Here is a 21,515-nt window from a genome sequence, read left to right as displayed (position 1 = left end):
AGCCAAAAATTGCCTTGGTACAGATTAACAATCCATGCTGGGAAAAGGTCTTTGATGCAAGCAAAGCAGAAAGGTAGCCTCAACCTTAGCCAACAGGCTAACACCTGCAGAGGACGGGGGTCGGATGGGTAAAAGGCTCTGAATTCCTCTGGAGCCTGGTGGCTGCTTTAAAAACCCCAGAGAAGCAGCATGGCTCAGTGGAAAGAGCACGGGCTTGGGAGTCGGACTCCTGACTCCGCCACTTGTCAGCTGTGTGACTTTGGGCAAGTCGCTTAACTTCTCTGTGCCTCATTTCCCTCATCGGTAAAATGGGGATTAAGACTGTGAGCCCCATGTGGGGCAACCAGATTACCTTTTATCCCCCCACAGTGCTTAGAACAGTGCTTGGCACATAGTAAGTGCTTAACAAATACCATTATTATTATTATTAGCCCAACATCACAACTGGTTTAGAGAATAGAACGTGAACCTGGGAATCAGGAGTCCTGGGTTCTAGTCCTAACTCTGCCACTGTCCTCTTGGGGGACATTGGACAAGTCACTTAACCTCCCTTTAGTTTTGTTTCCTCATCCATTAAAACAGGGATAATCATAACTGCCTTATCTTAGCTCACAGGGATGGTGTGAGGATAAAAGTGAAAATAGCATTGTAAAAGCAACTAGAAAAGCAGCCATCCAGATCAAAAAATAATTTCTACTGATAGCTCAGCTATCATCTTATCACCCGGCTGACAATTTAAGGAACCAGCTGCCACTTTAACTGTCACTGAAGTGATCTAAGGGAAAGAGTCAAGGGCAAGATGGATTGTGCCTCTTTGGGAGTGTAATGGAGGGAATTAGACTGTGTAATGTGAGTTAGTGGTGGTGGCAGTCCAGGATAAGAGTGACCAAACATCCCACCAGGATAATAATGATGGCACTTATTAAGCACTTACTATGTGCAAAGCACTGTTCTAAGCGCTGGGGAGGTTACAAAGTGATCAGGTTGTCCCATGGGGGGCTCACAGTCTTAATCCCCATTTTACGTTTTTCCTCCCTTCAAGGCCCTGCTGAGAGCTCACCTCCTCCAGGAGGCCTTCCCAGACTGAGCCCCTTCCTTCCTCTCCCCCTCGTCCCCCTCTCCATCCCCCCATCTTACCTCCTTCCCTTCCCCACAGCACCTGTATATATGTATATATGGTTGTACATATTTATTACTCTATTTATTTATTTATTTATTTATTTTACTTGTACATTTCTATCCTATTTATTTTATTTTGTTGGTATGTTTGGTTCTGTTCTCTGTCTCCCCCTTTTAGACTGTGAGCCCACTGTTGGGTAGGGACTGTCTCTATGTGTTGCCAATTTGTACTTCCCAAGCGCTTAGTACAGTACTCTGCACATAGTAAGCGCTCAATAAATACGATTGATTGATTGATTGATTGATTTACAGATGAGGTAACTGAGGCCCAGAGAAGTGAAATGACTAGCCCAAAGTCACACAGCTGACAATTGGTGGAGCCTGGATTTGAACCCATGGTCTCTGACTCCAAAGCCCGTGCTCTTTCCACAGACAAGGGGCACGAGATTCGAGGTAGGTCTGACAGGATGATATTAAGTCACACAAATATCCTCCTGGGTTGAAGTGGGTGAGATGCAGGTTTCAAGGAGATGCTTTGCACTGAGACTAACCTGCATTTGCCCCTGGGTTTTTCCAAGAAGGAAAAATTCTATTGGAACTCACTGCCCCATTCATTCATTCAATCATATTTATTGAGCCCTTACTGTGTGCAGAGCACTGTACTAAGAGCTTGGGAAGTACAAGTCGGCAACATATAGTGACGGTCCCTACCCTATAGTGGGCTCACAGTCTAGAAGCCCCAGTGAAGCTTCAGGGCTCTGCCACCCCTACACCACAACCTCCGACCACAAAAGACCAAGCTGTCGATTGATCGGCCACATGATCACGGTAAAAGGAAATGAAATGTTTGGATTCCCACCCCTATCCTCCTTCCTGCACTGGGTTTAACTGAATTTGACTTATACTGTGAATCCTCCAAGATTCCAACAAACATAAGATGGATGTGCTACCACAATCATGAGCGGTAATGGGATGAACAGCTCCAGACAGCTCAGAGTTTACCTCCCGTCAACTTCCTTCGTTCCAGATGATGTCCATCCTCCCAGTGAAGTATCCTCAGTTATCAAAGCTGGGATCATTTGCCACGGAAGGCTATGCCCTCATTGGAGTGTAGACCACTTCAGCCCAGGTGAATCCACTTAGGTTTAATATAATTTAGTCACCAGGAGTGGCCTAGTGAAGAAGGTCAATCAGTACAGCTGGCCAATCTCTGCACACAGTAAGCGCTCAATAAATATAGTTTATTGATTGACTGGCTTTCTTAATGTAAAATTGACTCGTGGCTCAGTGGAAAGAGCATGGGTTTGGAGTCAGAGGTCATGGGTTCAAATCCTGGCTCCGCCACTTGTCAGCTGTGGGCAAGTCACAACTTCTCTGTGCCTCAGTTACCTCATTTGTAAAATGGGGATTAAGACTGTGAGCCCCCTGTGGGACAACCTGATCACTTTGTAACCTCCCCAGCCCTTAGAACAGTGCTTTGCACATAGTAAGCGCTTAATAAATGTCATTATTATTATTAAAGGGGAAGACAAACATTAAAATGAATTACAGAGAGGAGAAATAGAGTACAAGATGTGAACAAAAGTGTTGTGGAGCTGGGGTGAATATCAAAGGACTTAAGGAATTCTCAGCTAAGTGCAGGGCAACACAAAAGGGAAATGAAGTCTAGGAAGGCCTCTTGGAGAAGAAGGTTTTTAGGATGGTTTTGAAGATGAAGAGAGTAGTGGTCTGTCATAAATGAAGGGGGAAGGAGTTCCAGGCCAGAGGAAGGGTGTGGGCAAAGGTTCAGTGGTGGGACCCACTCCCTCTGCATAGCCCTGACTTGTTTTTCTGTTCTTCCCCCCTCTGAGCCCTACAGTACTTATGTACGTATCTGCAATTTATTTGTATTGATGTCTGTCTCCCCATCTCTAGAGTGTAAGATCATTGTGGGCAGGGATTTCATCTGTTTATTGTTGTCCTGTACTCTCCCAAGTGTTTAGTACAGTACTCTGAACACAGTAAGTGCTCAATAAATACGACAACGAATGGCTAGGTGAGGCTGAGGTACAGAGGGTAAGTAATCATTAGCACAACAAAATATGCAGACTGGACTAAGTAGATACAAGTTAATTGGATCAGTCACAAGCTGTGTCTCGCATGGGGCTCACAGTCCAAGTAGGACTGCCATAAAGCTGAGGCGTTTCTGTTTGATGCAGAGGTATATGGGCAACTGAGGTGAGCAAGAGTGAATCCATCTTGTAGCACAGAAGCCATTTCACAAGAGACTGTTCGTTGACCCCATGAGCAACAATGTCAAAAGAGGAATTTGAGGAGAAATGGAATTGTAGAGGAGTTTGAGGAGGAATTGAATTGTCCTGCTGTCAGACAGGAGAGACTGTGCAATGAGGGTGCGGAGGGAGGGGTAGCTGTCCCTCCTGGCTTCACCCAGAAACGAGCTTGAGACAGCAGGTGATCAGAGCAGCAAATCAGGACACCCCCCCCCCAAAAAAAAAAAACCCAACAACTGATAAAAGGGAGAAAGAACTGGTCCCCCGGGCCACAGAAAAACCATCTAAGAAATGCAGGTACAGCTAAGACTGGAGTCAGGATGACATGCTGCGGACAGCCGGACTCCTCAAACTTCCCCGATGTGGGAACATCTGCACAAACTTGAGGCAAACAGTTGGACGGGTAGCTATGTTTTCTGTAGTAGAGAGAGTGTGTGTGTGTGTTTGTGAGTGTTTACGCACTTTACCCCTTCTAATTACACTAAGCATGGAATAAAAACTTTTCTGCTACATACAGTGGTGGTTTGGTGTCGCTTTGAACTTGTCAGCAAATGCCTGGCCCACTAGGAGCTCCCGGTTAATTAGGGTTGCTCAGTAGGAGAGGTGAATCTACAGCTCTCTTCCCAGGGGACCAGGAATCTGAGGGAGGTGAATGCATGGATCTCTCCCCAGGGGAGCAGGAATCTAGATGAGGTGAATCTTTAGCAGCCTGGGGGAAGCCAGGCAGGACAAAGATTTCAGGCATGGCTCATGACAGCAACCACTGGAGATTTTTGAAGAGTAGGGAGGTATGGACTGGACTGTTTTTCAGAAAAATGATCCAAGCAGCAGAATGAAGCGTGGACCAGAGAGGGGAGAGACAGGAGGCAGGGAGGTTGGCAAGGAGGCTGATGAGGTAGGGGCGCAATAAATCTCAATGAGGATGATCTTGTAAATATCAAGGCTTTTATTCCACTTCAGAGTGGTCCTTTTCTGCAGACTTCCTTAGACGTGGTCGTTGTTTCCATTTGGTATGTCCAAATCTTTACCACATACCCTTCCCAAACAAGAAAGTTCTCAGTAAACACTGTACATTGTCAGTTGAACTTTTTGACAATAGTTTAAAAATATTTTTGTTGTATCATCAACGTGAGAGGACCAACAATAAAAGTACAGTACAGGGAAATTCACGACAATATTACGGTGAAACCTACTGACTCACATTAAGATGTTAGTAAGAATACAGTAGCAATATGTATATGCACTAAAGTGCTATAAACCCAAAGGCATGCCAGTCAAGTAGAGTATGTGTATTATACAGCTAATGTCATAAGACTTTCTGAGGCCTTCTTTGTCACTTAGGTTTTCTAGTTACCTGTATTCCCTCCAGCTTATAGAATACCATTCTAGTCAACTAGTTTAATGGCTTTCTTCACTACGTAAAATCGACTACTTCAGGGAGCCTGAAGTTCCATAATTTTGTGTTTTTTTTCTTTTAAATGGCGACACGATATCCAAATGGAATAAAACTAATGTAAAATGCCTTAAACAAGAAAATAAATCCAACTGAAATGTAACAGTGCAAATTCAACGAAAAGGCAGTCAGTATGCAGAGAGCGAGTGCATCCGGGAGCTCTTTTTAAAATGTACATTTGTAAAACTCTTACTCTTTAAATGTATATCTTATTTATCCTTTTTGTTAATATACTGTGTGTAGAAAAGATGGAGACAAAAATAGTTTTCTGAGCTATGAAAAAAATTAAGGTATTCCAGGCACGTTAACTGTTTCATTCTAGAAACATTTCTGTTTCACAGGTTGAACATTCAGCAGCTGCGTTTGGTTGAGACCTTCTCTGACCTCGGGAAAACAACTCGATCTCTCCTCGGGTGGAGCTGGGTCACGGTGGAGGGGCGGCTATGCGGATTACGGGGAATTACTGGAGTTGGGATTCATGCAGGCTCGAGTCACTGGATGGGATTGTCCAAGCTTGGCTCCTGGCATCCGGGCTCCTCGGGGGGCTTCGGCTCTCCCGGTGACTGGGGCTGGGAAGCGAGAGGGGAGTGTGCGGCCCAGCGGGAAGGCGGGCGTTGGTTTGCTGGTCTCTCCGGTCGGGAGAAGCAGGGGTCAAGGGGTGGAGCTAGTGCGGAACAAGGTAGTTCCTTCGTGATAGAGAAATGAGAAAGTTATTAACGTTTCTAGAACTTACCGCACACGAGAACACGATCAAGCCGGGACGCTACAAGCACGCAACACGCCTGTCCCCGCATACTCAGTGAGCCTGGCAGTAATGCAACCGGCTCGGCTTTCCCGGCAACTGCTCCTTCACCCTAGAGTGAGCAACTATGGAACACGCCAGTCTGGAAATTCGATAAAGCCGATGGGGGCTGCAATGGCTTGCATGGGCTGGGCTAAGATCAAAATGGACCAGCCCAATGTCAGCAAAATCAAGCCCAAATGGGTCTCTGGATTTCCTCAGCTGCTTCCAAGCCTGGCTTGAGAAAGATGGAAGACATAGGAAGGCATGGGAAACTGAGATGGGAGATGAAGACCAACTGCAACAGCAATGAGATACACACACAACCACACTCCGGCAGCAAAGATACGTACCCTGCAGGAGTAAAGACACACTTCAGCAGCAGAAACACTGCAGCAATGAAGACACACACACTCTGCAGCAGCAGAGACACACATGCTGCAGCAGCGAGACACCCACACAACAAACTTCTGTTGGCTAAATGAGCGAGACGGTTGGAAAGTTGACCACTGCAATAGGAAGAACTTATATGTTCAAAAAGTGGAAAAATTGCCACAAGTGGGGAAATCTTAATTGAGATCTAGTTGTGAGCATCTCCTCATTATAGTGCGGTCGGAGGCAAAGTGGAAGTGTGATTTTTCCTTTACAAGTGTCCCCGTGCACTCAAGTTGTTAATTGTGACCTACATTCCTGAACGGGATGCAAGAAGCCATTGGTATCTATTGTGTCAAAGTTTCATTAGTGTTTTAAGTGACAAAATAAAACAGAAAAAAGGAAATTTGTGTGTTGGTGATTACTCTGTATGTTGAAATGCAAGAAAGTATCAAACTGAAATGGGCCAACTCAATGCTGAGGTTGGCAAAGGTTTGTGTGTGTGTTGGAGGGGGAAATGTTGGGGAAGGGTTAGGTTGACAGGGTGTAGAAGCTGTTTGCAAATAGCAGATGTGCAATTAAATGGCAAGGTGGTAGGAGATGATGGTGGAAGGCTTGAGTCACATAATGCAGAGGGAGAGCTACATGGGGACACTGAGAGCCAGGAATCAGTCAGCTGGTAAATTGGGTACCGGAGGATTTAATAGAATACGACATGCTACATAAAGGGGACAGGATGCAGCTAGATAATACTGCAGTAGCGCAGCAATGCACCAGGCCGAGAGAGCAAGGGGTAGTTCAGTGCTCCAGTGCTTTGAACAGTGCTTTGCACATAGTAAGCGCTTAACAAATACCATCATTATTATTATTCAGCAGCACAGTCTGAACAAGGAGGTTGAGGGGCAGAATGAACCTTCATGGGATGGATCGTGGCAATCAGACACCAGGAGGAACGTCCAGAAGAACTGAACTGTGGTCCGAGTGTGCTGGGAAGGGCAGAGCCCCAGAATGTGGCTGGTATTCCTGACTGGACAGCGGTAAAATGGGGATTAAATAACTCTTCTCCCTCCTACTGACCATGAGCTCCAGGAGGGACAGGGACTGGGCCCGTCCTGATTCTGTGTTTACCCCCCTCTTAGTACAGTACTTGGCACATAGTAAGCACTTAACAAATGTCATAATTATTATTAAGGGACATCATACCACACAAGACCCCGCTTTAATCTACTTGTTTTTTTAGTGGTTGGGATTGCCTATTAAGGGATTGATAACTCAGTTAGCAAATCTTCCAATGACTATGGACGTAACCAAATTGGTGGCCACACCTCCCTTCAGTTAAAATGGCCCCAGAGCTGAGACACAAACCAACAAGGGGGATAGCTACCTCTGTGTCCTTAGGCCACCCCATCCTTTTGTGGAGAAGGGAACATATGGTCTTGCTGTCTTGCGACTCCCTGATCGAACACCATAGGGGCTGAGCTCCCTGCAAGAGGACTGACAGAGGTTTGGTTTGTGTTGCTTTGCATCTCTGCTTCTGCTATTTTCATCTTTTTGCAAAGGGAAGAAGGTTCCCGTGGTTTTGATGTGAATCACCACGGTCCCTGACTCCCACCTCTCTTGACGGGAAGGGGACTGAGTGTTTGAGAGCATGCCTCCCCCTGCATAGCTCTCTTTGAAGTGACTTTCACTCCTGGGCCCTGGGCCCTAGAGCATGCCAATGCTTTTGTCTCACAGGCAATGGGCAGTGAGTGTTAGGCTAGGAAGGCCAGAGAGGAAGAGTGTGGTCTCTTCAGCAACCTGAGGCTCTTCCTCATCCAGAGTTCTCTAGACCACCCCCAGAAAGGGTCCCCAAGAGCTGAAAGGCAGCTGCCACTAAAGATTCTTGCCAGGAAAACTCCTCCTTGTAATGGTGACCTACCCGAGTCTCTGTGGCAAGCCTCTGGCTAGGGGGAGCACAGATGGGACCCTCCCCTGTCTGTTGTCAGAGTGGAATCGACCTTAACCCGACCTGAGGATCAGGGAGCTCTGAAGTCAATCCCCACTTATCAAAGAGGAGTTTGAACCTTTCTCTGAGGGGCCCTGGGTGGAGGGAGGACGCGGAGCTGGTCAGGAAGCAGCCGCTTATCTTGGCCATTACGCTTTGTGCTTTTACAAACACCCGGACGCCAACGAAAAACACTGTGTAATCTGTTCGCTTCAGACAGTTTCGGAAACAAGGTAGAAGAGACTTACAGCAGTGAGGCAGGCAAGGTTAGAGTCCCCAGGGGGTAGTTAGTAAGACAGTTTGGTTCTGGACAGAACAGAGAGGGGAAAAAAAAAGAAAGCAAGTAGGTTGGAAATGAAATTTTCAAAAGAAAAACAGAGTGAAGGTTTTGCAGTCAACAAGAAGGATGACTGGAGATCAAGGTCCACCATCCCCATGGGGAGCTAACAGCCCCTGACAGAACCAGTTAAATTTACTCCCAGGGAGATGCAGGAAATACAGTTTCTGCCTCTGAGCTGAAGAAACGGCCTACCACCTTTCATCCAGTCAGAGTTAGAAGTGATGATCAAGGACACCAATCGTCAGTTCCAACCCAGATTCCCTGGCCCCTCGGGGACTCCCCTGTTCTTCCTTGGGAACACAGGAAGCCCAAGTCATGCATCTGTGCTTCTGAAGCCATTCACGGCCAAGGCTGTTGGGTCAGTGGGGCTTTGTGGCCACAAATGAGGACGATGAGGCTGGGCTGTCATTGCTCACCAGGAGCCATCTCCCTCACCCACTGCAGTCAGGTCTGGAGATAAAGAAGGTTCACCGGGGGTGGGGAGAGGGGTGAGGGAGGAGGAGGAATAGAATACTTTGCTCCTCTCTGTCGGTCCCTGTCACTGTCCTCCTCCTGGCCCAGCAAGGCCTAAAAGGAATGGTGATGGGCCAATCAGCTGGAAATGGTGGCTAATGCTCCTCCCCAATGTTCAATGTTCTCCCTCTCAGGCTTTCCCTTTCCCAGGGGACCCTCCCTTCCTACCCCTGCCCCCAGGAACAAAAACTGGAAAAGGGGAAAATACAGGATTGGAATTTGGGAGACCTGGGTTCTAATCCCAGCCCTGCTGGGTGGCCTTGGGCAAATAATTTAATCTCTCTGTCCCTCAGTTTCCCCATCAGTAAAGTGGGGTTTAAATACCTGTTCTCCCTCTCATTTAGACTGGGAACTCAATTCAGGACAGGGACCGTGCCTGATCTGATTATTGTGTATCCATACTAGTGCCGGCATATAATAAGCACTTTAGAAACAGCACAATTATGATTACATTATAACCTGCATCTGGTGATGAGGGTAATGCCTAGATGCTGATCAGGTCAAAGGGGATGACAGTCTGGAACGATTCAACCAATGTGTTCAGACAGAGGAGGCAAAGGGGTGTGATTAAAAGTTGACCATTTTGAGTGAGGCCACAAAAGTCATTTGATCAGGACACCGAGAGCAAGTCAAAGTACACTCTCAAAGGAAAAATAAATCCAAAGGGGCTACCAGTCAGTACTCCATGCAGGATTTAAATCGAAAGAGGTTGGGGATACTCCATGGTAGACAGTCAGATTGGTTGTCTGGGCACACTGAGAAGGAAATAAATGCAAAATTCAACTTTTTATGCAAAGCATAAGACACAGTTATCCTGCTCCACTAAAGCATTCTCTGCAGCCCACAATGATAATACTTCTCCTTCAGAAGGCAGTGTTACTTTGGTCACCACAGATGCCGTGGGGCAGGAAGGTGTTGGGACGCAATGACCCATCAGTGGTTTCATTTCTAATGTTCAATGGGCACCTAACCGGCATACACACTTCCAGAACAGTAATGCACAGTGGTGGTTAATCCACTGGACCCAAGCACATGAAGTCATTTCTCTCCTGAGCCTTGGGCAGAATTGGGGCATTTACATAAGAACGGGTTTGAAGCAAATGGCACTGCCAATTGGCAAAAACATCACTCACCTGTACATATTCCACCGCTTGGAACAGTGCTTCGCACATAGTAAGTGCTTAACAAATACCATCATCATCATCATCATCATATTGGATCCCCAAGAGAGGGAGAGGTGGAAGGGGAGCAATTCACAGGCACCCTTGTGTCAAAAAGAACACATATGCACCAGCATTTGATCTCCAAATGTAAGCAACTTGAGAGCAAAGTTTGGTTACATATTGGAATCAATGCGGTTAGTTCTCTGGTTCCAGAGGCAGAGCGCTGAACTAGACATGTAAAGTTTACAGAGGGGAAATTTAAAACTCTTCTTTCAGTTTTAAAACATTCTGTGGGCCTTCAATGGTAGAAGCGTGCATTTTTGTGAAAGAGGAAACAGTGGGGACAAAGATATTAATGTCAAATGAGAAGGACCTCAAATGGTTCTCTAAACCAAGGAAACTTCTTGCCATACATTTTCGTCATTATCTGTTTTAATAAAGGATCATTTCTTTTCATTCTCTTTACCCTCAATGTTCAATGATGTGGCTACAAATATCTTGGGGATTCTTTATATTCTGAAGGAAAAAAATATCACTGGTAATTTCATAACTCCGTTAGTGAGAAGGGAAGAGTTTACAGTCACCATTGTGGGCAGAGAATGTGTCTGTTTACTGTTGTATTCTCCCAAGTGCTTAATACAGTGCTCTGCACACAGTAAGCGCTCAATAAATACGACTGATTGAATGAATGAATGAATGAATAAAGAACATCTTTATGGATTTAATCCCTCGGAGGAACTAAGCATATGACTCAGAGAGATGGGCTGTGACGAAATTTCAATTGGTTGAATAACTTTTCCGTCCATTAAGCACGCAGTCGAGGAGAAGTGCAGAGTAAGGGAAGCACTGACTTTCATGTCTGATTTTCTGTTGATGCTCCGGATACTGTACCAGTGTTTGCAGGCCCAATGGTAGCTGTGTTGGCTAAATGCTTATGACTCGTTTATTTTGTTTACCCCATCGCCTTCATCCACCCTTTAGTTCTTGGAAAATGCAAACTTTTAAAAGGGAGGCCTGAAGGAGAACTGTTTAGGGTGGCCTAGTGGAAAGAACACAAGCTTGGGAGTCAGAGGACCCGAGGTTCTAATCCTGGCTCTGCCACCTGCCTGCTGTGTGACCTTGGCTTTGTCATTTAACTTCTCTGTTCTTCGGTTTCCTCATCTATAAAATGGAGATTAAACACCTGTTCTCCCTCCTTCTTAAATTTTGAGTCCAATGTGGGACAGGGACTGAGTCTGGTCTGATTATCATATAACCAACCTAGAGCTTGGCACACAGTAAGAACTTGACAAATACCATAATTATTATTGGTATTACTCTAAATAACCAAGTCTCTAGTGTTAAGCATAGAGAAACTTCATAGGGATGGCAAATACGCCTCAGTGGGCACTGAGGAGTTGTTCCCTGGACCACTAAAGGCGAATCTGACCAAGACCTTGGGGAATAGTAGCCAAAAAGCTACTATTGAGAAGCTGCATAGCCTAGTGGATAAAGTCTGGGCCTGAAAGTCAGAAGGACCTGTGTTCTAATCCTGGCTCTGCCACTTGTTTGCTGTGTGACCTTGGGCAAGCCACTTCTGAGACTTCTGTGTGCTTCCAGTTTCTTAATCTGTAAAACGGGGGTTAAGATTGTAAACCCTTTGTTGGACAGGGACTGTGTCCAACCTGATTATTTTGTAACTGCCCCAGCATTTAGTAGGGAAGGGAAAGTTAGACAGTCTGCTGTGCAAATCCCTGAAATGTCAGGCCTGTGGACAGACGGTGGGGAGGCGTTCTGAACATGACAGACAGGGGCCAGGAGTCATTTCCCACTTCCAAATCCACGGATTTCAGGCCCACTGCTCCACATGCACACAGTGTGGCAGGTCTGTCAGTCACACATCTCTTTCATCCACGTCCACATACTTGGAGAAGATCTCACCTTTCCCAATGTCCTCTTCAAACCCCAAAGACAGCTAAGTGCATCTGCTAGAATTACAGGTATCAGTCCTATCTGCTCACTGATTCTGAGACATCCGCTTAGCATTGTTTGAATGACTAAGCATCGGTTTTGCCCGGGTCCTTGCAGAAGGTCAGTCTAGACCAAGCAGTGTGGCCTAATGGAAAGGGCCCGGGCCTGGGAGTTGGAGGACGTGGGTCATTCATTCATTCAATCGTATTTATTGAGCGCCTACTGTGTGCAGAGCACTGTACTGAGCGCTTGGGAAGTACAGGTTGGCAACATATAGAGACGGTCCCTACCCAACAGTGGGCTCACAGTGTACAAGGGTCCTAATCCTGGCTCTGCCACATGTCTGATGTGTGGCCTTGGGCAAGTCACTTAACTTCTCTTTGCCTCAGTTACCTCATCTGTAAGATGAGGATGAAGACCGTGAGCCCCATGTGGGACAGGGACTGTGTCCAACCTGATTACCTTGTATCTACCCTAGTGCTTAGAACAGTGCTAGGCACATAGTAAGTGTTTAACAAATATCACACTTATTATGATCTTACCATCGGCACTAAATGACTTCTTAGTAGCCTGCTGAAATGGACCAAAATCCTTCAACCCATCACTACTGTTTTAGAAATGAGTTATGAATCCTGTAGATTGTCCTGATGGGGGATGGGTGTCAGAGGGTCTGTATGAATGAGGAATGCCTACCTCGATCTCATCTGTCTCGCCATTGACCTCTTGCCCACATCCTACCTCTGGCCTGGAATGCCCTCCCTCTTCCTATCAGACAGGCAATTGCTCTCCCCCACTTCAAAATCTTATTTAAGGCACATCTCCTCCAAGAAGCCTTCCCTAACTATGCCCTCCTCTCCTCTTCTCCCACTCCCTTCTGCGCCACTCTTCCTGGCTCTTTCATTCATCCTCCCTCCCATCCCCACAGCCTATAACCTGTAATTTATTTATATTAATATCCACATCACTCTCCAGACTTTGAGCTCACTGTGGGCAGGAATGTGTCTGTTTGTTGTTATACTGTACTCTCCCAAGAGCTTAGTACAGTGCTTCGCACACAGTAAATGTTCAATAAATATGACTTATAAGTGCCTGTGTTCATACGAGGAGAGGAGAAGATGGACTGCGATTATCCTGTCAAGATCCTGAAACAGGACAACAAACATCCAGAAAGGTCTCTGTCAACACCTAGGGAAGCCCTCACAGGTCAGCCCTGAATCTATGTCTTAGTGAAAAAACCACGGGCCTAGGAGTCAGAGGACTTGGGTTCTAATCCCGGGTCCACCCCTGCCTGCTGTGTGACTTTGGGCAAGTCGCTTAACTTCTCTGGACTTCAATTTCCTCATTTGTAAATGCACACAGTAAGCACTCAATAAATTCGACTGAATGAATGAATGACTGGGATTCGATACCTGTTCTCCCTCCTAGACTGTAAATTTGTTGTGGGCAGGGAGCATGTCTACCAACTTCATTATATTGTACTCTCCCAAGCACTGAGTACAGTGCTCTTCAAACAATAAGTGCTCAATAAATACCACTGATTGATTGACCAATACTTAGACTGTGAGCCCCACATGGGACAGGGAGTATGTCCAACCTGATGATCCTGTTTTTACCCATGACACTTAGCGAAGTGCTTGGCACATAGTAAATGCTTAACAAATACCACAGTTATTGTTATTAAAAGCTGAGTATCATCAGGGAACTATGATTCAATCTTCTCTGCTGCGGGGCACGAAGCCCCTTCCCACAAAACTCTGGCCTGAGGGGAAAGCCCAGGACTGACCATCTCCAGGACAGAAGATCCAAGGTGTGAAAAACTGATTTGTACAGTCCTTAAAGATTCAAAAGGAGATACCAAGAGGTGCCTGCCTGGAGCTCATCTCCAACCAGCCTCCAGGACGAAGACTTGAAACCACAATGGGCTCTGTGAGTATTGACTGTAACACTAATGATGGTATTTGTTAAGCACTTTCTATGTGTCAGGCACTGTACTAAACACTGGGGTGTATACAAGCAAGTCGAGTTGGATAAGTCCCTGTCCCATGTGAGGCTCACAGTCTTAATCCCCATTTTACAGATGAGGTAATTGAGGACTAGAGGAAGTAAAGGGACTTGCCCAAGGTCACACAGCAGACAAGTGGTGGAGTCGGGATTAGAACTAATGAAGTTCTGACTCCCAGGGTCGTGTTCTATCCACAACAGAGGTCCTTAAGGGCAGGGATCCTGTCTGTCAATCAATCAATCAATGGTAATAACTGAGTGATTACCATGTGCAGAGCATTCTACTAAGCTGTTGGGAGAGTACAATATAACAGAGTTGGTAGATACATTCCCTGCCCAAAACGAACTTACAATCTACCAACTCTACTGCACTGCACTCTCCCAAAATCTTAGTATCATCAATGGTGTGAATTTGTATTTATTAACATTTAATACAGGGCTCAATAAATTTTGGTGATTGATTGGTGTGTATGACAAAGCCAGTGTGTAGATAAAGCTGGAGGGGTAAGGTGCAGCTGCTCTAGCCTGCTCTGCTTCCTACTGTTTTAAAGCCTGGCCAAGGGGACACTTGTCCCTGGACAAGTCACTTCACTTCTCTGTGCTTCAGTTTCCTCAACTGTAAAATGGGGATTCAATGGCTGCTCTTCCTCCTATTTCGACTGTGAGCCCCATGCGGGATAGGGACTGTGTTCAACCTAATTAACTTGTACTTACCCCAGTGCTTAGAACACTATCTGACACATAGTAAGTGCCTAACAAATACCATTAAAAACAAAACAGAAAATGCTTTTTCCTCCACAACCATGAGGCTCTCTAGCTGGCAAAAGAAGACACTGTCATCCATCTAGGACAAGTACCAATCAAATCCAAGTGGTGGGGATTGAATGGCGCTGGCTGGGAAGTTCTGTGGGCCTTCCTCCAGCCAATACTTAATAATAATAATATTAATAATGATGACGGTATTTGTTAAGCGCTATGTGCCAAGCACTGTTCTAAGTGCTGGGTGGATACAAGGTGATCAGGTTGTCCCACGTGGGGCTCACAGTCTTAATCCCCATTTTACAGGTGAGGTAACTGAGGAATAGAGAAGTTAAGTGACTTGCCCAAAGTCACGAAGCTGACAAGTGGTGGATCCGGGATTAGAACCCATGACCTCTGACTCCCAAGCCCGTGCTCTTTCCACTGAACCAGTGTGCCCCACTCTTTTCCAGAGCCAGGAAGAACTCCTGAAACACAAATGGCTTCAACCTTTCATTGTTTTCTTTGTACCTTGTCAATTGAGTTACATTTGTTTACTAGTTACTTTAGGTACATCAATTACTCCTCTAAAGCCACACTCTTCCCTCAGCTTTGCCTATCTCATCAGTCAATCAATTGATGATATTTATTGAGCACTTACTGTGTGCAGAGCACTGTACTAAGTGCTTGGAAGAGTACAATACAATAGAGTTGGCAGATAATAATAATAATAATAATGACGGCATTTATTAAGCGCTTACTATGTACAAAGCACTGTTCTAAGCGCTGGGGAATTTACAAGGTGATCAGGTTGTCCCACGTGGGGCTCACAGTCTTAATCCCCATTTTACAGAGGATTTATTACTCTATTTTACTTGTACATATTTACTGTTCTATTTATTTTGTTAACGATGTGCATCTAGCTTTAATTCTATTTGTTCTGACGGCTTGACACCTGTCCACATGTTTTGTTTTGTTGTCTGTTTCTCCCTTCTAGACTGCGAGCCCGTTGTTGGGTAGGGATCGCCTCTATATGTTGCCGACTTGTACTTCCCAAGCGCTTAGTACAGTGCTCTGCACACAGTAAGCACTCAATAAATACGATTGAATGAATGAATGAGGTGACTGAGGCCCAGAGAAGTGAAGTGACTTGCCCAAAGTCACACAGCTGACAAGTGGCAGAGCCGGGATTTGAACCGATGACCTCTGACTTCAAAGCCCGGGCTCTTTCCGCTGAGCCACGCTGCTTCCCTCTTAAGGGAGCTTAGAAATTTCATCCTTTTGCTCCTCTGACCTGCCCTCAAAGTATTTTGTCTTCAGCCAGGTCAAGGTGGAGGGTGAGCTTTTCAATCATGGGCAAATGGGAGACTCTGAGTTGGATGAGAGGAGGGTTCAGACTTCACCAGAATCTTTCTCCGGCCCTGGGTGACTACTTCCCATATGGAACCTCAGGTATCCATGACACTGCATGGCCCCTGTAAATTGAATACTCTTGCCTGGAACTGGGCTAGGGAGAGGGCCAGAGTTGATGCTTGCTAACTGGATGCCACTACCCTACTCTTCCCCCATCCTTCCCTCTAGCCATCGTAAAAGCGCAGGATAACTGGAGTTCCTCGGTGTTACCTTGAGCGCCCATGGGGTTAGTTTGAAGCTGAGAAGGGATCTTTAGCAGTCCACTACAATCAACCATGTCGTCTAGTGAATAGAGCCCGGGCCCGGGAGCCAGAAAGACTTGGATTCCAAACCTGGCTCCCCCACTGGTCTGCTGTGTGACCTTGGGCAAGCGCTCAATAATTACGATTGAATGAATGAATGAATGAAAGTCACTTCACTTCTCTGAGCTTCAGTTACCTCATCTGTAAAATGGGGATTAAGCCTGTGAGCCCCACGTGGGGCAGGGACTGGGCCTAACCTAACTGCCTTGTGTCTACTCCAGCACACAGTACAGTGCCCGGTGCATAGTAAGTGTTTAACAAAATACCACAGTTATTAACAAGCAACACAATTATTATTAGTAGTACTCAAATGAACGCTATGGGGAAATTTCCCCAGGCAGACTCACAGGGAATCAGAATTGAAATCTTGGCACTATGCTGTTTATTGTTCTTTTTATTATTGTGGTATTTGTTAAGCGCTTACTATGGGCCAGGCACTGAACTAAATGCTGGGGTGGATACAAGCAAATCAGGTTTGACACAGTCCCTGTGCCACATGGGGCTCACAGTCTTAACCCCCATTTTACAGACGAGGGAACTGAGGCACAGAGAAGTGAAGTGACTTGCCCAAGATCACATAGCAGACAAGGGATGGAGTCGGGATTAGAACCCAGGACCTTATGACTCCCAGGCCGATGCTCTATCCACTGAAGCATTAACTGTCCCAAGGTCAGAATTGCTAATGGCTTTACCAGTGCTGACTCTATACTAAATCTGAGAATGGACAGTATTAGCGTTAAACTGAAAAGGTGCTTTCCAAGTCTTGGTTTGGTTTGGTTGAAACTAAGTGTGAAAAAATGTTTACAGCTTTTTGAACAAATTACCACCCCCAATGCCTCTTTTCCAAATGATGTAGAACTGGACACTTTAGACGGTAAAGTCCTCCTGTAGCCTGTAAGTTCTTTGAGGGCAGGGATAACTGTACTGTGTTTTCCTAAGCACTCAGTACAGTGCTCTACACACAGTAAGCGCTCCCATTGATTCAAAACTGGCTGGAATGCCCAAGGCAAAGGGAGGTGAGGAATGGCAGAGTCCTTCATGGCTTAGAGGTCTCAAACATGGGTTGAAGGATGACTGCTTGGCTAATTACTGATCTTGGTTAGCCTCTTTTTTCACGATTCGACAGGGGAAGGAGTAAGACGGTTAATGAACCGGCAGGAGGTGGAAGATCCAAAAACAGTTTTCATCAGAGTAGATGAAAATAGTGCAGTGGGATCTATAACGCTAGATCCAGACCCAGAAAACAACAAAATTAGACATCTCCCATCTACTTATAAATTCCTATCAGTCCAGCACTAAACTCTCAGGAGTTATCTGCAAAAATAAAAGCCAACTCATTAGGAACTCCCTCTCCCATCCACAACAGAGACCTATAGCAGTCAGGAAATAGAGCCAAGAGACTAATAGCGTGACTGGTGACAGTGACCTAATTCTGCTATGGAACTGACAGGCTTCTCTTGCTGCTCTGGTCTGATGCCTCACTGGACAAGCCCTGGGATTGCTCTTGGAATAGAACAGTCTCGACACGCCTAAATAGCAGCTAAAGTGAAGGCCTAGAACTCTGATGGAAGGAAGGGACGGGGTTGGTCCGAGAGGAACAATTAGGTGAACCAAATTCCATGACCAGAGAGGAAAAATCCCAAGAAGTGAGGAGAATCGGATCAAAAAAATAAAAGAAAGAAGAAAATTTAGGTGAAATACCTATCTAAGAACAGTTAGGACTTGGTTGGAAAAACACTATAAAGATCACGGGGAAGGTCTAGCTGATGGACTAGAGGTTTGTCCAAATGACTAGTTGAATTCTTTTTTATCTTTGATTTCTGGTGCTTCTCGTCAGACCTCTTTGTGGACTAACTGAGCGGAGATGGGCAGCAATGCCAACCAAAGGGCCACACATGATCACACCTCTTACCCGAGGGAAATGACCGATGGCCTCAGGAGTCCACTTCCATACCTCACTCTCGAGAAAATTTCATTTGTCACTCTCACTGACTTGGTCTTCCAGTTCAGGGCCATGGAGGTAGCAAAATTATCTGGATGATTTTCTCCACGCAAACAACCCAACTGGATAATTCAGGCCTGATTTGTCCGGGTGAAGTTTGCTGGAGTAAATGAATCAGGTAATTGTTCCATTTGCTGCCTCATTTTAACTGTGCAGGCCCAGCCAAGATCCTAAAAAGGAGAGGTTAGAAGGTGCCTCTGGCACCCATCACAACCCATTATCCTACTCCTGCTGGAGAAGAAACCGAGGCAGCTTCAGACCTCTGCAAGCCCCTGACAAGAACCTGAAGGTGCGGACTGAGCTGGCACAGACCCCGACCCCGAGGAGAAGAGGACTCAATGGACATTTCCATGCCTTTGTTTTAGGGATAAGCACAGGCTGGGAAAGAGCTTGAACAACTTGTCCAAGCACGGCTAAGAAAACTAAGAAACATTTCTCCAGTTTCAGAAATGAAAACTTCCCGACACGATGCGCCTGAAAGTCCTTTTTGTGTAGAGTCTGGGCATAAGGACCAAATTTTGGGTTCACCTTTCTGCAACTCCATTCTGAGTATGGAATTTTGCAGATATGAGCCCTTGGTTTATAACCTGACCAAGAATTTAAATGATAACAGCAAATATTTTCCAACTCCTTTTATAGGGCATTGAGGAACCTGAATTAATTCCAGACGAGACATCCTGATACAGAACATGCATACCAACATTCACACGCTAAATTCTGCTCTCTGCTCCCCAATTCAATTCTCAATTAAAAACCATGGACGCAGTGCGGAGTTCGCTCCTTTTCAGACTCCCATCTCTTAAAGGAAACAAAAATAATTTCTCTTGGTCTTGAACAAGGATAGAGTTTACCCATGGAAGCACCCCCATTTATTCTACCATCCCCGAGCTTGCACTGTGCCCCCCAACCCATTTCCCTCCCATTTTTTCAAGGAGTTGAGGGGCTAGGGGCTTGAGATCCCCGCCGAGTTAACCAAGGGAGGGCAGGCCGCCCATTACCTCAATGGACCCTGGTTCAACTTTGACCATTTCTCCCACGCCGCTGTCGCCGTTCAGACCGGTGGGGATGTGAGAGACTTGTTTTCGCTCCTCCTTTAAGGCATGCTCCAAGAGCCTCTTGTTGAGGATTCTGGTGGCATTCTCCGTGAGCGTGTACCCGGGGGGAGCAGACAAGTCCTGCCTGATGGGCGTGCCCTCCCCACCCCCTTCCTCCCTGCATGTCTCTGGGGCCCCAGGGCTGGGGGATCTACCCCGGGAGCTCGTGCCCGTCTCCTGCCCCGGGCCCGGCTCGGTCACCCAGGCCCGGCCTCCTGAGGCACCCCCTTTCAGGAAGAGGTCGTGCACCACGGGGGTGTGATCAATGATGTTGAAGAGGCTGGAGAGCCCATCGTTGATGGTGGTGTGGACTGGGCTCTCCCGGGTGGTGGTGGAGCGGGCCCAGGCAGACTCGCTGAACCCCTTCTGGGGCGTGCCCGGCCCGGGCCGGGGATTCGGCGTGTCGGCTCTGGGGAGGCCCTTCCGCTGCAGCTTGGGGGACCCATACTTGGGGGAGCAGCACGTGCGTTCAAACTTGGCCTGGACCTTCTCGATGGCGGGAGCTACCTGGCGGCCCCGCAGACTCCGCGAGGGAGACGAGACGGGCGTGGGGCCAGCCCCGGCCTTGGGCGTCAGACACCTGTGGGGGCTGCTGGCGTTGCTGCCTCGCAGGGTGTCCGTCTGCAGGCCGACACTGATGGTCTGGGTGGTTTGGGTGCCCCTGGTCCGGGCGCCGTTGGTCTGGCAGGCCGTGTCCTTGAACTGGGGCTCCGAGGCGCCCGACCGGATGGCGTTCCGGACGGAGAAAGCCACCTCCTTCATGTCGTCACTCATGTTCTTGGACAGGCCCAGGCCGCGCAAGGAGTTGGCCAAACCCAGACTGCAAATGGGGCCCTCGAGGGGCCGGAGACCACCCTCCAGGTAGTCTCTGTGGTGTCTGGGGAGGTCGCAGGACCACCTACCAAACACAAGTTCGGGGCGATCCCCTTTCCCCTCCCCGGCGTTCCCTTTGGCTTTGGGCCCAGAGAACAGGAAGTCTGGGTCCCCCTGGTTCTTGGTCTCCCCGCCTGCGATCACCGAGCCCTCAAACCTCCGGACCCCCGGTGGGCTGTGGAACACCCGGACCCCCATTTTCTCCGCCATGACTTGGCTCCTCAAGGGCTGCTTCTGGCAGTGCTCTGGGCTGGTCAGGGTGTTGGTGGTCATGGTGACGCTTGTGGTCAGGTACCATCCCGATGCCGGGAACGGCTCCAAGGGGACGTCTTCCCCAGATCGCCCCACCTCGGTCCTCTCCACCCAGGCATCTGGAGGTCGCCCCGTGCCCCCACCGTGACTCCCGGTGAGGGGGTAGTCCCAGCTCTTGTTGAACTCTTCGATGTACTTCAGGTCATCAGGGGAGAGTGGGGGAGTGATGTCCTCCTTGCTGCTGGCTGAAGGCAGAGCCTTTTCCGGGAGGAAAGGAGAAATGTCCATCAGACGCTGGAACTCGGACATGGAGGACACGGACACGGCCCTGGAAGCAAACGCAGGAAACAAAGAATAAAATCTCTGCTAGCCCTCCCAGACACGTTGTTTCTATTAAGACTGGTTCCACCACCACCTAGCTTTCTCCTCAGAGAGAAATGATGCTTTGCTATGTTGAATAATCGTTTGACTTTCCAGGGCAGATTCTTGACAAGGTTTTTTTTTCTAAATCCATTGGCAAACACATTAAGCTTGTTCAGTGTTACCAAGGGGTGCTTGAGGAGGGTGGAATTCATTCAATTCATTCAATCGTATTTATTGAGTGCTTACTGTGTGCAGAGTACTGTACTAAGCGCCTACGAAGTACAATAAGGCAATGAAGAGAGACAATCCCAGCCCACAATGGGATTGAATGGAATACAACCGACTGCTCTGGTCTGAGGAGAGCAAGGAAAACCTCCTCTTTACTCATTTAAACTCCCTGAACTTCGTATCACAGTGTGCACAAACAACAAGGATTGATTTGAGGATTTCTTCTCCCTGCCACACCCAGTCTCTTGTGAAAGAGTTCACCAGCTACAAGAGGGGCAAAAGTCTGGTCTACTGAGGGTTGGTG

General features: G+C 47.1%; 1 protein-coding gene across 1 annotated transcript in view; it reads right to left on the bottom strand.

Annotated features, from left to right (window-relative positions):
- Positions 1-4,317: 4,317 nt before the first annotated feature.
- Positions 4,318-21,515, bottom strand: part of MTCL1 (microtubule crosslinking factor 1) — a 187,134-nt gene continuing 169,936 nt past the window's right edge. Inside the window, 2 exon segments of the mRNA XM_038746495.1 lie at positions 4,318-5,528; positions 19,400-20,948. Coding sequence (XP_038602423.1) covers positions 5,334-5,528; positions 19,400-20,948 — 1,744 coding nt within the window. The 3' untranslated portion in view covers positions 4,318-5,333.

This window comes from Tachyglossus aculeatus, chromosome 5, assembly GCF_015852505.1.
Source record: "Tachyglossus aculeatus isolate mTacAcu1 chromosome 5, mTacAcu1.pri, whole genome shotgun sequence".
NCBI lineage: Eukaryota > Metazoa > Chordata > Mammalia > Monotremata > Tachyglossidae > Tachyglossus > Tachyglossus aculeatus.
The sequence above is the reverse complement of the archived record's forward strand: the minus strand, read 5'-3'. Positions and strand labels throughout refer to the sequence as shown.